The 18,415-nt window shown below is 40.5% G+C and overlaps 1 protein-coding gene across 1 annotated transcript in view; it reads right to left on the bottom strand.

The window, feature by feature from the left end:
* The window catches only part of selenoi (selenoprotein I), a 65,056-nt gene that overhangs the window by 4,050 nt on the left and 42,591 nt on the right, over positions 1–18,415 (bottom strand). The window contains exons 6-8 of the mRNA XM_063036443.1: positions 16,066–16,174; positions 12,003–12,051; positions 10,371–10,551 (exon numbers count right to left, since the gene is read on the bottom strand). Of these exons, the coding sequence (XP_062892513.1) occupies positions 10,371–10,551; positions 12,003–12,051; positions 16,066–16,174 (339 nt within the window). The remainder of the gene's footprint in view (positions 1–10,370; positions 10,552–12,002; positions 12,052–16,065; positions 16,175–18,415) is intronic.

Raw genomic sequence — 18,415 nt, 5'->3', positions numbered from 1 at the left:
GGAGTATTGCGGGGAAGGCTGACGGGTTGAGGGCGTGGATTGACACATGGAATTATGACGTTATAGCAATTAGTGAAACTTGGCTACAGGAGGGGCAGGACTGGCAGCTTATTATTCCAGGGTTCCGATGTTTCAGATGTGATAGAGGCAGAGGAATGAAAGGTGGGGGGAGTAGCATTGCTTGTCATGGAAAAAGTTACAGCAGTGCTCAGGCAGGACAGATTGGAGGGCTTGTCTACTGAGTCCTTATGGGTGGAGCTGAGAAACAGGAAAGGTATGGCCACATTAGTGGGGTTGTATTATAGACCACCCAACAGTCAGCGAAAATTGGAGGAGCAAATCTGCAAAGAGATAGCAGGCAACTGCAGGAAACATAAAGTTGTGGTGGTAAGGGATTTTAATTTTCCACATATTGATTGGGACTCCTATACTGTTAGGGGTCTAGATGGGTTAGAGTTTGTAAAATGTATTCAGGAAAGTTTTCTAAATCAATATATAGAGGTACCAACTAGAAGGGATGCAATATTAGATCTCCTATTAGGAAATGAGTTAGGACAAGTGACGGAAGTGTGTGTAGGGGAGCACTTTGGTTCCAGTGATCATAACACCATTAGTTTCAACTTGATCATGGATAAAGATAGGTCTGGTCCTAGGGTTGAGGTTGTAAACTGGAAGAAGGCCAAATTTGAAGAAATGAGAAAGGATCTAAAAGGCGTGGATTGGGACAGGTTGTTCTCTGGCAAGGATGTGATCCGTAAGTGGGAAGCCTTCAAAGGAGAAATTTTGAGAGTGCAGAGCTTGTATGTTCCTGTCAGGATTAAGGGCAACGTGAATAGGAATAAGGAACCCTGGTTCTCAAGGGATATTGCAACTCTAATAAAGAGAGAGTTGTATGACAGGTATAGGAAACAGGGAGTAAATAAGGTGCTTGAGGAGTATAAAAAGTGCAAGAAAATACTTAAGGAAGAACTCAGGAGGGCTAAAAGACATGAGATTGCCTTGGCAGTCAAAGTGAAGGATAATCCAAAGAGCTTTTACAGGTATATTAAGAGTAAAAGGATTGTAAGGGATAAAATTGGTCCTCTTGAAGATCAGAGTGGTCGGCTATGTGCGGAACCAAAAGAAATGGGGGAGATCTTAATTGGGTTTTTTGCATCTGTATTTACTAAGGAAACTGACAAGAAGTCTATGGAATTAAGGGAAACAAGTAGCGAGATCGTGGAAACTGTACAGATTGAAAAGGATGAGGTGCTTGCTATCTTGAGGCAAATTAAAGTGGATAAATCCCCTGGACCTGACAGGGTATTCCCTCGGACCTCGAAGGAGACTAGTGTTGAAATTGTAGAAGTCTTGGCAGATATATTTAAAATGTAGGTGTCTACGGGTGAGGAGCCGGAAGATTGGAGAATGGCTCACGTTGTTCCATTGTTTACCACAGGATCGAAAAGTAATCCGGGAAATTAGAGGCTGGTAAGTTTGACGTCGGTAGTGGGTAAGTTATTGGAGGGAGTACTAAGAGACAGAATCTACAAGCATTTGGATAGACAGGGACTTATTAGGGAGAGTCAACATGGTTTTGTACGTGGTAGGTATTGTTTGACTAATCAACTGGAGTTTTTCAAGGAGGTTACCAGGAAAGTGGATGAAGGGAAGACAGCGGATGTAGTCTACATCAGCGGTCCCCAACCACCGGGCCACAAAGCATGCACTACCGGGCCGCGAGGAAGCGATATGATTTGGCGATATGAATCAGCTGTACCTTTCCTCATTCCCTGTCACACCCAGTGTTGAGCCATTACGCATGTGAGGTCATTACCCGCACGTCATCCATGTCAGCGCCGGAAGAAGATTAACTCCTCGAGCTTGCAAATGACGGCGGGCTGAAAAGTATGTTTGACATAACATCTCTGCCGGCATTCTGGATCAAACTCAAAGCTAAATATCCTGAGATAGCCACGAAAGCACTGAAAACTTTGCTTCCATTTCCAACATATCCCTGCAATGAATGTAACGAAAACTAAATTGCGGAATATACTGGACATAAGGGACCCCCTTCGAGTATCGCTGTCTCCCATCACCCCTCGATAGGACCATCTTGTTGCAGGGAAACAAGCCCAGGGCTCCCACTGATTCAGCGATATTGGTGTGTTGCAATGATTTTATATGTTCATACGGGGAAAATATGTGCTGTGTGTTTAATATCCAAACGTTACTTAAAATGTTATGATGCTATTGACTTATATAACCATATAACAATTACAGCACGGAAACAGGCCATCTCTGCCCTTCTAGTCCGTGCCGAACGCTACTCTCACCTAGTCCCACCGACCTGCACTCAGCCCATAACCCTCCATTTCTTTCCTGTCCATATAGCTATCCAATTTTTCTTTTAATGATAATACCTGCCTCTACCACTTCTACTGGAAGTTCGTTCAACACTTACTTCAAGCTCAATTCAATAATTGACTTATCACTATGTTCATGCGAGGAAAATATGCGCTGTGTGTTTAATATTAAATACGTTAGGTAAACTCTTTTAGAAAGGAAATTGAGTGAATTAGCCACTTATCACTGATATTCCGGTCGTGATTAACACCCCCCGAACAGAATCGCCAAAAACAATTTGTAGAAAGAAATAATACACGCATGCGCAAGTGACGCGTGCGCACTGGTGCCCGCACAAGGCTTCATGGTCATTGTAGTCTTTCCCGGGGTAAACCCAGTGTATTTGACTGCTACTCTTGTCCATTGACAACCCTACCACCACCACAGCACGCCCTCCCCCCAGTTGGCCGGTCCGCAAGAATATTGTCAATATGAAACCGGTCCGCAGTGCGAGAAAGGTTGGAGACCCCTGGTCTACATGGACTTCAGTAAGGCCTTTGACAAGGTTCCGCATGGGAGATTAGTTAGGAAAATTCAGTCGCTAGGTATACATGGAGAGGTGGTAAATTGGATTAGACATTGGCTCGATGGAAGAAGCCAGAGAGTGGTAGTAGAGGATTGCTTCTCAGAGTGGAGGCCTGTGACTAGTGGTGTGCCACAGGGATCAGTGTTGGGTCCATTGTTATTTGTCATCTATATCAATGATCTGGATGATAATGTGGTAAATTGGATCAGCAAATTTGCTGATGATACAAAGATTGGAGGTGTAGTGGACAGTGAGGAAGGTTTTCAAAGCTTGCAGAGGGATTTGGACCAGCTGGAAAAATGGGCTGAAAAATGGCAGATGGAGTTTAATACAGACAAGTGTGAGGTATTGCACTTTGGAAAGACAAACCAAGGTAGAACATACAGGGTTAATGGTAAGGCACTGAGGAGTGCAGTAGAACAGAGGGATCTGGGAATACAGATACAAAATTCCCCAAAAGTGGCGTCAGAGGCAGGTAGGGTCGTAAAGAGAGCTTTTGGTACATTGGCCTTTATTAATCAAATTATTGAGTATAAGACCTGGAATGTTATGATGAAGTTGTATAAGGCATTGGTGAGACCGAATCTGGAGTATTGTGTTCAGTTTTGGTCACCAAATTACAGGAAGGATATTACTAAGGTTGAAAGAGTGCAGAGAAGGTTTACAAGGGTGTTGCCGGGACTTGAGAAACTCAGTTACAGAGAAAGGTTGAATAGGCGAGGACTTTATTCCCTGGAGCGTAGAAGAATGAGTGGAGATTTGATAGAGGTATATAAAATTATGATGGATATAGATAGGGTGAATGCAAGCAGGTTTTTTCCACTGAGGCAAGGGGAGAAAAAAACCAGAGGACATGGGTTAAGGGTGAAGGGGGAAAAGTTTAAAGGGAACATTAGTGGGGGACTTCTTCACACAGAGAGTGGTGGGAGTTTGGAATGAGCTGCCAGACGAGGTGGTAAATGCGGGTTCTTTTTTAACATTTAAGAATAAATTGGACAGATACATGGATGGGAGGTGTATGGAGGGATATGGTCCGTGTGCTGGTCAGTGGGACTAGGCAGAAAACGGTTTGACATAGACAAGAAGGGCCAAAAGGCCTGTTTCTGTGCTGTAGTTTTTCTATGGTTTCTAACTCATTCTGATATCACTGGACAGCAATTTTTTTTCGAAAGTGTTGCATCGCCACAATTTTTTTTATGGTTATGATAGAACACTTGAAGCTGAATGCAAATATAATTCCAGATTACTTGTATCACATAGGAATTTGGAGAAAAAGAATTTCTTATTGAATATAATGAGTTTAATTGCAAAACTGCACAGATGCTTTGCAATAGTTCAAACTAAGCTAAAATATTTTGTTGATCATTTGTACTCAGTGCTGAGGCTTCTCACTTATACTGGTATGCAAAAGTTTGGGCGCCCCAGTCAAAATTTCTGTTGCTGTGAATAGCGAAGCGAGTAAAAGGTGACCTGATTTCCAAAAGGCACAAAGTTAAAGATGACACATTTAATATTTTAAGATTACTTTTTTATTTCCATCTTTTACAGTTTCAAAATAACAAAAACAGAAAAGAGCCCGAAGCAAAAATTTCAGCTTTGTAAACGCTTTCTGTAGCCAGCTAAGAGCCTTTCAATTCTTGCTTGGGGGATTTTTGCCCATTCTTCCTTGCAAAAGGCTTCTAGTTCTGTGAGATTCTTGGGCCATCTTGCACGCACCGTTCTTTTGAATTCTAGCCAATTCTGATGATGTTTAGGTTGGGGGACTGTGAGGGCCACGGCAAAACCTTCAGCTTGCGCCTCTTGAGGTAGTCCATTGTGGATTTTGAGGCGTGTTTAAGATTATCCTGTTGTAGAAGCCATCCTCTCTTTATCTTCAGCTTTTTTTTAAACAGACGGTGTGATATTTGCTTCCAGAATTTGCTGGTATTTAATTGAATTCATTCTTCCCTCTACCAGTGAAATGCTCCCCATGCCACTGGCTGCAACACAAGCCCAAAGCATGACCGATCCACCCCCGTGCTTAACAGTTGGAGAGGTGTTCTTTTCATGAAATTCTGCATCCTTTTTTCTCCAAACATACCTTTGCTCATTGTGGCCAGAAAGTTCTATTTTAGCTTCATCAGTCCACAGGACTTGTTTCCAAAATGCATCAGGCTTGTTTAGATGTTCTTTTGCAAACTTCTGACAACTCTTCCATGAAGGTCATATTTGTGCAGGTGTCTCTGCACAGTAGAACAGTGCACCACCACTCCAGAGTCTGCTAAATCTTCCTGAAGGTCTTTTGCAGTCAAACGGGGGTTTTGATTTGCCTTTCTAGCAGTTCTCTCGGAAAGTTTTCTTGGTCTACCAGACCTCAACTTGACCTTCATCGTTCCTGTTAACTGCCATTTCTTAATTATATTACAAACTGAGGAAACAGCTACCTGAAAACACTTTGCTATCTTCTTATAGCCTTCTCCTGCTTTGTGGGCACCATTTATTTTAATTTTCAGAGTGCTAGGCAGCTACTTAGAGGAGTCCATGGCTGCTGATTGTTGGGACAAGGTTTGAGGAGTCAGGGTATTTATAAAGCTTTGAAATTTGCATCACCTAGCCCTTCCTAACGATGACTGTGAACAAGCCATAGCCCTAACAAGCTAACTGAGGTCTGAGACCTTGGTAAAAGTTTTCTGAGAGCTCAAATCTCTTGGGGTGCCCAAACTTTTGCATGGTGCTCCTTTCCTTTTTTTCACTCCAAAATTGGGCAAAACAAAAATAATACACTAATCTTGCTTAAAATGTTGAAAAGAATGTTTCATCTTTAACTTTCTGATTTTTGGAGATCAGTTCATTTTCTACTCATTTAATTATTCACAGTAACAGAAATTTTGACCAGGGGTGCTCAAACTTTTGCATGCCACTGTAAGTGTCCAACAATAATCAACCAGCATTGCTGGATTTTAGTTGTTCTGATACTGTTTCTCTATAACCCCCCAATGTCCTAGTGGAATCTTTCAGCATGCTCATCACATGCTTCATGACTTGCGGGGAAGATGTCTAAATGGGAACGCAGAAAATGAATCTTTAGTGCCATTTTGTACTTCATGGTTTTGTATGCTTGAAGCATGTTGTCAACCAGCTGCATGTAGTTTGGTGTTCTGTAGTTGCCAATAAAATTTTCAACAACTTCCTTGAATGCCTTCCATGCAGTTTTCTCTGGTCCCACTATTGATGACCTGTTTGATTGTGGACCAACAAAAATGCCTTCCTTAATCTTGGCATTAGTTATTCTGATAAGCATTTGTATTAAATATTGAAATTCTTCATGAAAATTTTTGCATGTAGTGATAGCAGATTCCATCCTTGCAGTTTTGAACATGGTAATTCTGCTTTTGTCTTTGACAAACCCAAGTCTCTGACTAGGTCAAATTGAGTTATCAGATGAGGCTCACTTGATATTAAGGGTTCAAAATCTGTATCAAATCAGTATCAGTGTTGTTTTCAATTCCTGGCTACTATTGTGCGGCACAGGACTTATGGCTCAAGGGAGATTGGGATATTCAATGGATTTCTTGTTTTTAGCAAAGAAACCAGACACACTGGTCAGACAGAAGTAGCAGTCTGTCACATGATCCTTCTGCTCTGGCCATATCATTGGGATTGATTTCAGAGTACAGGTTTCCCCTACCATCCGAAGATGGAGTGTTGCTATGAAACGGTTCGTAAGCCGAAATGTCGTAAAGTGAAGAAGCAATTACCATTTATTTATATGGGAAAAATTAGAGCATTCGCAGACCCAAAAAATAACCTACAAAATCATACCAAATAACACATAAAACCTAAAATAACAGTAACATATAGTAAAAGCAGGAATGATATGATAAATACACAGCCTATATAAAGTAGAAATACCTTTCTACAACCATTGCCGCACTGTTCTCCAGATCAGAGGTGATTGCCAATTGCGTCGCCTCTGATCTGGGCCGACAGTTACGTGCTGGGTGGCATCTAATTAATTAGCTTGTTTATTTCGGCTTTTTTTTTCTTAAAGATGTGTTGGGTGCGTCCAGGCTACTGCTGCATTCTCTGTGGCAATGCATCGGTCCACAGCCCGGGGGTTGGGGTGGTGGGACACTGGGGTGTCATCTCATTGTTGTCTGTTTCCATCAGGGCAGGCAGGTCATCTTCTCCTATATGACTGCCTGCCTCGATGTTGAAGGTCAAGGTTCGTTGTCTGCTGTGGCTGTGTGGAAGGTTTGAAAAATGACAGTATGCTTGACTGCTTAGCCCCACGCATTTTTCTACCATCTCATGCAGTTGCTTCATGTTCAGTTCCTGGACGACTTCACTTTCGGTCCGTTTGCTACTGCATTCGGTTTCGATTGTTATCCTTTCCTCTTCCAATTGCATCAGCTCTTCATCTATCAGTTCTTGGTCATGGGATCCGAAAACCTCTTCAACATCATTTTCGTCAACTTCCACAAGCAAAACTCACTTTGTCCTTACTTCGTTCACCACGATCGAAATGCTTAATTATGTCTAGTTTTACCGTAAGTGTAACACCCTTATGAGCTCTTTTAGGCTTTTCCGATACCTTAGAACTCATCTTGCTAACAGCCGCTCACAGGCACGTATTTAAGCAATGCCCGCTAGAATGCAGTTCCAGCGGAGGAGCTTGGCTGCTCGGGGTGCAAGCTGCTTTTTTTTCATAACAGTAAAAACACCTTCTGTTAGCGAAAACAGGTAACTAATGTAGGTCTTTCATAACAGCGAGGTTTCGTAAAGCGAATGTTCGAAAAGCAGGGGGGCACCTGTACCTCCGAGCCATGCTCTAAGATCAACAGCAACAAGCATGAGGAGCCCAGGCTTTGTCTTGGTTGCCAATTCTACACCCAAAGTAGAGCTCATAGGCTTTCTTATTAAGAGGAGTCATGCTCCATCTTTGAGATTTAAGTGCATACTCGCCACAAATATAACAAAATTTCGCAGCTGTTGTAACATTGGCGAGACATTTTGCGATCACATATACTCTTGACTATACAATTACTTTATTATAATGAGTACACACAATATGCTATGCACATAGAGCATGCGCCTCAACCCGATCACAACCCAATACATTTAAACACAATGCATAGAATAGTGAGTATATGATGCTTTTATAGTCTTTCTTAAACTGGTCCTGCCATGCAGCATCCGCTCTTCCTAAGCAGGCCCAGGCATGCCTGGACAAGATAGAAACTTTTCAGCTTACATTGTGGCTAACATTTTAATTGACTTGAATTTTGAATTGAAATAACAAATACAGGCCACTCCAAAAAAAGTGTGATAGGGAAATTTCATGGTGATTTTCATGTTCAGCAGTCTAAAGTCCATAAGATACACCCAAAAGTATCCAAAAAGCAAATTCTTTGTTGTCCATATTTTTTATGATGTCAGTCTCATATATAAAGTGACACTGTTCTTTAAAGATAACACCAAGAGACAGCATCAGACTAGGAGTGAAAACTGACAAGTAGGATCTCAACAAATTAGAAGACTGAAGGACGATGAGATCATACTAGAAGCATATAAAGGTTAGATTGAGACAAGTTACTTTTGTTACCATAAAGCCTGAAGTCCAGGACCTTGACAGTACTTTGGCACATAGGGAGTAATAGGGAGTTTGGGGAAAGACAGGCACAGGTTTGTGAGGTAACCTGCATGCATGAGAAAAGGAGACACTAAAGTTGGGACAGCAATTTGTAAGAAGTTGCTCAAAGTGTTTGAGCAGCAAGGCAAAATAGATCAAAAGAGATACACAAGGATCAAATGTTAAACATCACTTTCTTTGGTCAACAAGACATGTGATGACTGGTATTTTAGTGGACATAATAATCAGAAAGCAGTTGGTGAATAAGATTTGATCAGATTGGTAAATTAGCAGAAAAATCAATGAGAAACCCGAGATGCAAGATCATGGTTAAACTGGAGATTGGATGAAGGGAGGGAAGTCACAGAAGCAACTGAACAAATAGCCAGTGTTAGTGCCAGGACTAGAACAGGTCAATTAAGACAACAGCTTGCAGCAGATAACAGATGTCAGTGTTATCCTGGATGATCCCACAATTGTAAATAGAAGGGTCAGATAGGGGCTCCATGGACATGGAGAAATTTCACAAACTCACTAACATGAGTTAATAAGTCAGCTGTAATACAGGTTGAGTACCCATTACCTGAAATGTTCTGGGCCAGAAGTGTTTGGACTTTTTTGGATTTTGGAATATTTTATAAAATAGCTTGGGCTCACCATCATTTCCAACTCACTACTGGTAAGCAACCTTTGTCTTAGTTCAACCTTTGTTCATCACACATATGTATTTAACAGTAAAAATTATTACATACCATTAATATAATGAAAATATAATGTGTGCAGGGTGACAAAAGAAACATTGGGAGAATACCTGTTAAACAGCAAACAACAGCAGGCTTTCAGTTTCCATCTACAATGCCATGTCTTAATTAAAAGGTTATTTGTATTTTGTATTTCTATTTTTACTCTTTTAGGTTTTATAATGTATAAAATCTCAGCATTGTAAACTTGCTCAGGTGCTACATTTTCATCTGCGACATTTTAACAATTTAATGCTTATTTCATTTATTGAGAATCAGCGCAGAATAGGCCCTCCAGCTGCCCCACTCATCAATCCCCCAATTTAATCCTAGCCTAATCACAGGACAATTTGCAATGATCAATTAACCTACTAACTGGTACACCTTTGGACTGTGGGAGGAAACCCATGTGGTCATGGAGAAAAACATAAAAACTCCTTACATACAGCAGCAGAAATTGAACCCAGATTGCTGGTACTGTAAATTGTTGTGCTAACCACTACGTTCGGCACAACTTTGTGGGCCGAAGGGTCTGTATTATGCTGTAGGTTTTCTATGTTTCTATGTTACCGTGCCACCCCATTCCGAAATTAAGTTCCTTATATTTTTGCAACCAGCCTGCTGAGTATTCACAATTACCTTCAATTTTCAGTTTGATGAAATAGATTTTACTTGCTTCATGATCGGCATAATGTTAAGCTATGTTTACTCCAACACTGACAAGTCCAGTCTTCCAATACATGATCAAGATCTTAATTTTTCATTTAATGCACAGTTTTTCTATTTCTCTTTAACATCTATTCATCACATATGTGAGACGACTTCTCAAAGTTATCTGTGGTGTGCAGAGACCTGCGCATCGCCTTGAAACTTTGTGATGTTGACATAGTTATTGTCTACAAAAGGCATTTTATCATAAGTTGCTTCACCATGTAATATAGCACAAAGCACTTGAAATATCTCGAGGTTTAGCTCAAGACAAAGCTCCCACTCAAGGAAAACTTTAACATTTTTTTTAAAGCACTTAAAAAAAATTCAGATTTCAGATAAAAGGTACTCAACCTGTACTAGAAAACCTTTACTGCAATATTACGAAATGCTGACTTACCGTAATATTAGAAAATGCTGTCCCAACTAAAAAATATAAAATTCTTGGATGTTTCTCTAGAACATCATATGGTGATATACGGGCCCAAAGTAGACAGAGACCAAACAGTAATATTGGTGAAATGAATGGAAGCATGGCTTCGTAAAAAGAGTGCTGCTTCAATGTGCCAGACCTATATGCCCTAAAAATTAAGAAAACCAAAGTTCAGCAAAATATTGCAATGTTGACATAGTTATTTTCTACAAAAGGCATTTTTAATCACAAATTGCTTCCCCATGCAATATAGCACAAAACACTTGAAATATCTCAAGGTTTAGCTCAAGACTGAGCTCCAACTCAAGGAAAACTTTAAAATTTTTTTTAAAGAAGTGTCATACTTTACTTTGCAAATCTTAACTTTCCATGAAATCTCCTTTGAGAATGCTCAATCGTTTGGCTAAGTTTGTATCCAGAAATAGTTTATAATACTAGCAAAACAACATTAAATATGCCAGTTATGTATCATCATTGTGCTTCACTTCAGATCCATTTTGCATTAGTTCTTAATCAATTGAATTGACTTTATTTCTTACATCCTTCACATCCATAAGTAAAAATCTTTACATTACGTCTGTGCAAATGTGCAATGTGAAATCATAGTAATTTACAATAATTTATAATAAATAGAACAGTCAATGTAACATAGAATACACTCAAATCAACATGAGTTGATCAGTCTGATGGCCTGGTGGAAGATGCTGACCTGGAACTTGTTGGTCCTAGCTGTTATGCAGCGGTACCATTTCCTGGATGGCGCAGCTGGAATAGATTGTGGTTGGGGTGACTTTGGTCCCCGATGATCCTTTGGGCCCTTCTTACACACCTGTCTTTGTAAATGTCCTGCATCATGGGAAGTTCACAACTACAGATCCGCTGGGCTGTCCGGACCATTCTCTGCAGAGTCCTGCTATTGAGGAAAGTACAGTTCCCATACCAGGCAGTGATGCAGCCAGTCAGGATGCTCTCAATTGTGCCCTGTAGAAAGTTCTTAGGATTTGGGGGCCCATACCAAACTTCTTCAACCCTCTGAGGTGAAAGAGGCGCTGTTGTGCCTTTTCACCACACAGCTGGTGTGTACAGACCACGTGAGGTCCTCAGTGACGTGGATGCCAAGGAACAAAGCTGTTTACCCTCTCAACCCAAGTTCCGTAATGTAATGCTATAATTAAAGTGTTATCTTCCCAGCCAATGCAAAAAGCTTTTGTTATAACGAAGTCCTTTACTGTATAGATGCACGTAGATCTTATGCTCTTAATTTCTGAGACTATTTGAAATGGAGACTGATAATAAATAGAAAATCCTTACTGACTGGTATTTATGCATGACCATCTTATCAGTGTGAACTTGTAAATCTGGTAATTTTTGACTTGTAAATCTTCCACATCTTATTTTTTAAGGTAACTTTTTTATTCTCTACTTCTCTTCTAATATTTGTATATCTGTGCACATAAGTCTGTGACACTAATTTCCTTTGGGATCTATAAAGTATCTATCTACCCACTTAATTACAAAATATTAAAATATTAGCTTTGAAAGTAATCAACAATTTGCTTAAAATAATCTCAAATGGAAAACAATTCAAATCAAACTTACTTGAAAACATTGTACAAACTCACAGGAAATGTGACGATAAAGGCACAACCTACAAAGCAAATTAATCCATCTTTAAGCATTAGTACAAATTCATTACACTCAATGGCAAACATTTACATTTCAACTCAAATTTAGTAACATTTAATCAAATTCCACATCGAAAGAACCAGATGCTCTGATTGAGATGACAATGAAACATCAATGATCTCTTGTGCCCAGCCACAGACATTGTGCATCTCTCTATAATACATTGGATAGGAATTGAAGCTGGATATCATCTTTACTTTTAACATTTCCATTTACAATTATGTTAAGGAGTCTAATGTTGTGGTAATGAGGTGGTAGGATTTTCCATTACTTCAACTATTATATCCCAACCTACCTACATATATAGAGGTATCACAATATCACCTTATATCCTTTAGCTGTTTGAATTTCTTAAACCTTGCTTGCTTGACTTCGAGAAACTGATAGGAATATAAACATAATTTAAGGCTCTTATAGATGCACTTACAAGATCCAAAAGTAAACACCTTGATTAGATTTAGAATATTTAAAGTTTACATAATTTCTGGCTGCTTGCACTCTTTAACCATCACCTACATTTACTATAACTACTTTAACCACTGCAACATCTTTTTCACTTGGAAATGTCAGGTCAAGCAAAACACAATCAAGTGTGCCCAGCTGACAGCAATTGATCCTAAATTATTGACTCAAAGTAGCTCCATTTTGCAAGGAATTAAGCAATCATTGGAAATCTGATGATACACCAGCCTTGTCTAAGACAAGGAGGCGAGGGAGGAATGTTGTGGGGCAAAGGGCAACAGTCTAGGTACAAAGCCAGAGCAATTCAAACATTGCCATGTGTGCAGCCGGTCTCTGGCATACATCTCAACAAGTGGGCCATATATACCCCTCCACACTTGATCACATTCCTTGATGGGCTTTATCAACAACTCAGCATTTCAGGGGGAACAGGATGCCAGAATCAATGGCCCACACTATGTCATCATTTGGGGCACTGTACCTTTCCACCACTCATCTGCAGTGACAGACCAGATTCAGGGTCGTGCATGGAATTCCTTCCACCATACCTCCCATTCCTCAACCCTATTAAGGAGTTTTTCCTCCTGGAGATGAAGTCTATGATAAGCATCCTTATGAGCAAATGCCATTGACAGGCTCCATGACTGAAGCTTGCTGATAATCATTGTGTTTGACTGCCAGGGCTGGATACTACTGTACTGCCCAGTGGCACAGCCTGAAATAAAATTTTATTACCTCATCATGAACTAACCACAATATGCCTAATTACATCCTTTTAAATTCTTTGCCAGATGAAATGGTGAAGGTTTGGAATGGGAAAGCAGGACAGCTCCATTAAGTCGAATGATGAAAAGGCCTCAACAGAATGGATTTGAAGATGTTTCCTTTGGTGGAGAAGCTTAAGACCAGAGGACACAGCCTTAGAATAGAGGGAAAATGGATCAGGCATAATGAACTGGTGGAGCAACCTCAATGGGCCAAATGGCCTAATTCTGCTCCTGTACCTTATGGTCCTATGGTTGTAAATATAATCACACTACCTACGCGTTAGTCAAAAACAAAGGAAGCATGAATTTACACATTTCCATCGCCCTATAGAAACATAGAAACATAGAAAATAGGTGCAGGAGTAGGCCATTCGGCCCTTCGAGCCTGCACCGCCATTTATTATGATCATGGCTGATCATCCAACTCAGAACCCAGCCTTCCCTCCATACCCCCTGACCCCTGTAGCCACAAGGGCCATATCTAACTCCCTCTTAAATATAGCCAATGAACTGGCCTCAACAGTTTGCTGTGGCAGAGAATTCCACAGATTCACCACTCTCTGTGTGAAGAAGTTTTTCCTAATCTCGGTCCTAAAAGGCTTCCCCTCTATCCTCAAACTGTGACCCCTCGTTCTGGACTTCCCCAACATCGGGAACAATCTTCCCGCATCTAGCCTGTCCAATCCCTTTAGGATCTTATACGTTTCAATCAGATCCCCCCTCAATCTTCTAAATTCCAACGAGTACAAGCCCAGTTCATCCAGTCTTTCTTCATATGAAAGACCTGCCATCCCAAGAATCAATCTGGTGAACCTTCTTTGTACTCCCTCTATGGCAAAGATGTCTTTCCTCAGATTAGGGGACCAAAACTGCACACAATACTCCAGGTGTGGTCTCACCAAGGCCTTGTACAACTGCAGTAGTACCTCCCTTCTCCTGTACTCGAATCCTCTCGCTATAAATGCCAGCATACAGTTCACCTTTTTCACCGCCTGCTGTACCTGCATGCCCACTTTCAATGACTGGTGTATAATTACACCCAGGTCTCGTTGCACCTCCCCTTTTCCTAATCGGCCACCATTCAGATAATAATCTGTTTTCCTATTTTTGCCACCAAAGTGGATAACTTCACATTTATCCACATTAAATTGCATCTGCCATGAGTTTGCCCACTCACCCAACCTATCCAAGTCACCCTGCATCCTCTTAGCATCCTCCTCACTGCTAACACTGCCACCCAGCTTCGTGTCATCCGCAAACTTGGAGATGCTGCATTTAATTCCCTCATCCAAGTCATTAATATATATTGTAAACAACTGGGGTCCCAGCACTGAGCCTTGCGGTACCCCACTAGTTACTGCCTGCCATTCTGAAAAGGTCCCGTTTATTCCCACTCTTTGCTTCCTGTCTGCTAACCAATTCTCCACCCACACCAATACCTTACCCCCAATACCGTGTGCTTTAAGTTTGCACACTAATCTCCTGTGTGGGACCTTGTCAAAAGCCTTTTGAAAATCCAAATATACCACATCCACTGGTTCTCCCCTATCCACTCTACTAGTTACATCCTCAAAAAATTCTATGAGATTCGTCAGACATGATTTTCCTTTCACAAATCCATGCTGACTTTGTCCGATCATTTCACCGCTTTCCAAATGTGCTGTTATCACATCCTTGATAACTGACTCCAGCAGTTTCCCCACCACCGACGTTAGGCTAACCGGCCTATAATTCCCCGGTTTCTCTCTCCCTCCTTTTTTAAAAAGTGGGGTTACATTAGCCACCCTCCAATCCTCAGGAACTAGTCCAGAATCTAACGAGTTTTGAAAAATTATCACTAATGCATCCACTATTTCTTGGGCTACTTCCTTAAGCACTCTGGGATGCAGACCATCTGGCCCTGGGGATTTATCTGCCGTCAATCCCTTCAATTTACCTAACACCACTTCCCTACTAACATGTATTTCACTCAGTTCCTCCATCTCACTGGACCCTCTGTCCCTTACTATTTCTGGAAGATTATTTATGTCCTCCTTAGTGAAGACAGAACCAAAGTAATTATTCAATTGGTCTGCCATGTCCATGCTCCCCATAATCAATTCACCTGTTTCTGTCTGCAGGGGACCTACATTTGTCTTTACCAGTCTTTTCCTTTTTACATATCTATAAAAGCTTTTACAGTCCGTTTTTATGTTCTCTGCCAGTTTTCTCTCATAATCTTTTTTCCCCTTCCTAATTAAGCCCTTTGTCCTCCTCTGCTGAACTCTGAATTTCTCCCAGTCCTCAGGTGAGCCACTTTCTCTGGCTAATTTGTATGCTACTTCTTTGGAATTGATACTATCCCTAATTTCTCTTGTCAGCCACGGGTGCACTACCTTCCTTGATTTATTCTTTTGCCAAACTGGGATGAACAATTGTTGTAGTTCATCTATGCAACCTTTAAATGCTTGCCATTGCATACCCTATCTTTTCAATGCACACAAAAATAAAAAGGTAATTAAATGCATGGAACACTGGTCTTCACAAACTCTCTTGGTACAGGGTTCCAAAATGAAAATAGATAAACAAAAGTCCAACATTTTCATTAAATCCACTTGCTATACAGTTTTATAAAGGTTTCACAATAAAAATATTTATAACATTCCTCCTGTGCCTCAAACTGAAATCACTATGAGGAGAACTGCATATGTAAACCTTTGTCTTTTTACATAAACCAAGATACACAATAAATAAAGGAAGATACATACTCAATATCATGGTAGTAAAGAGATCTCTGTACTGGAACTTGAGCAAGATGGGTCCATACCAAGCTTCAACTCCAACAACAGCAGTTATAATGTATACAATTGAAATAGTCTGCAACAGAATTACAGGAAGATTTTTGTTACTATTTGAGGGCAATCTCATCTCTTTGGTTTGTATTCAAAATTGTATGCAACAGACACACAATATCCACATTGTTTGACAATGAACAATGACTATTGTTAACCATTTCTACACATTCTGTAAATTTTATTTTTCCTACGCAGCAACATCTCAATTGTTAAAAAATTATATACAATGCTAAACAGAGAACTGTGCACTTAAAAAGAGGTACCAGCAAACATCATTAACTAGCCGTTACAGTTGCATCTAAAAATGAAATAATTTTCAATGGCTCTGTCAGTTCAGAATTATGATGATATACAAACGTTTGTATAATCCAGAAAGAGGCAATGACATGCCCATCACATCCATGCTGTTGACTCCCTAACTCTTGGCTTGTAGTCATGTAGATACAGTAGCATCTACACTTTGAGGATATTGAGGCGTGCAAGGCTCCCCATCCCCCTTCTGACAAATTTCTACAAGAGCACCATCAAGAGTGCCCTGTCTGGCTGCATCACTGTGTGGTACAGAAGATGTTGGTATCAAACAACAAGACCCTACAGAGGATAGTGAAAAAACACCGAAAGGATCATCGGGGGTCTCCCTCCATCCAAAAGCTATTTGAAGTCAGGTGTTCCAATCAATGAGATGAGATTGGAGGTGTGGGTTGTAGAGGTGCTCAGGCCTATAAAAAAGACAAACAAAATCAGGCTACTGACAGAGCCTGCTCTTCTCAAGATCGATCTGCTTGGGTGCACCATGTCTTAATCAAAACAACTTTCAGAGGACCTTAGAAGAAGAAATGTAGAGCTGTATGAAGCTGGAAAAGGTTACAAAAGCATTTCTAAAGACCTGAGTGTTCATCAGTCCACAGTAAGAGATACTATCTACAAATGGAGGAAACTCGTACTGTTCCTACTCCCCCTGGAGTGGGCATCCTGCAAAGATCAAACCAAGCAATGCTGAAAGAGGTGGAAAAACACCCAAGAGCAACAGCAAAGGACATACAGAAATCTCTAGAGCTTGCTAAAATCTCTGCTTATGTGCCCACTATAAGAGCAACACTAAACAGGAAGGGTGTTCATGAAGGACACCACAGAGGAAACCCCTGCTCTCCAATCAATCAATCAGTAAATAGCTGCACATCTCAAGTTTGCAGAAGACTACCTGGATGTTCTACAATGCTTCTGGGACAAGGCTCTGTGGACAGATGAGACAGAAGTTGAACTTCCCGGCAGTAATGTACATTGCTATGTTCGTAGGAAAAAGGGTACTGCACACCAACACCAGAACCTCATTCCAACTGTGAGGCATGGTGGAAGCACCATCGTGGATTGTGGACAGCTTGCAATCATGAGGGAACAATGAATTCAAAATGGCATCAAGACATTTACAGAAGAATGTCAAAGTAGCAGTCCATCACCTGAAGCTTAATAGAAGTTGATAATGCAGCAAGACAGTGATCCAAAAGGCAAGAGTAAATCAACAACACAATGGTTCAAAAAGAAAATTTGTGTTTTGGAATGGCGGAATCAAAATCCTGGCCTTAAACCTATAGAAATGTCATGGAAGAACCTGAAGCAAGCAGTTCATGCAAGGAAGCCCACCGACATCCCAGAGGTGAAGCAGTTTTGTAAGGAGGAATGGCCTAAAATTCCTCCATGCCGATGTGCAGGACTGATCAACAGTTACCAGAAATGTTTGGTTGAAGTTACTGCTGTACAAGGGAGTCATACCAGTAACTGAAAGCAAAGGTTCACATACATTTTCCAACAAATACATGCAATTTTGGATCATTTTTCTCAATTAATAAATGAACAAGTTTAATTTTTTTTGTGTTATTTACTTAATTGGGTTCTCTTCATCTAGTGTTATGACTTAAATGAAGACCTGATCACATTTTAGGATATATTTATGCAGAAATAGAGAAAATTCTACAGGGTTCACTAACTTTCTTGCACCATTGTATGTACTGAATAAGGAAACTTTCCTGAACACATTTGAAAACACTATCCCATCTGGTCCTTTTACAGCATGAGAGTCCCAGTCAATATGTGGAAAGTTAAAATCACCTACTATAACAATCTTATGTTTCTTGTAGTAGTCCACAACCTCTTTACAAATTTGTTCCTCTAAATCCCTCAGACTGTTGGGCAGTCTGTAATGTTGCCCATTAACGTGGATATGCCTTTCTTATTTTTCAGTTCCACCCGTAGCATCTCACTAGAC

Source organism: Mobula hypostoma, chromosome 2 (assembly GCF_963921235.1).
Source record: "Mobula hypostoma chromosome 2, sMobHyp1.1, whole genome shotgun sequence".
Classification (NCBI taxonomy): domain Eukaryota; kingdom Metazoa; phylum Chordata; class Chondrichthyes; order Myliobatiformes; family Myliobatidae; genus Mobula; species Mobula hypostoma.
The sequence above is the reverse complement of the archived record's forward strand: the minus strand, read 5'-3'. Positions and strand labels throughout refer to the sequence as shown.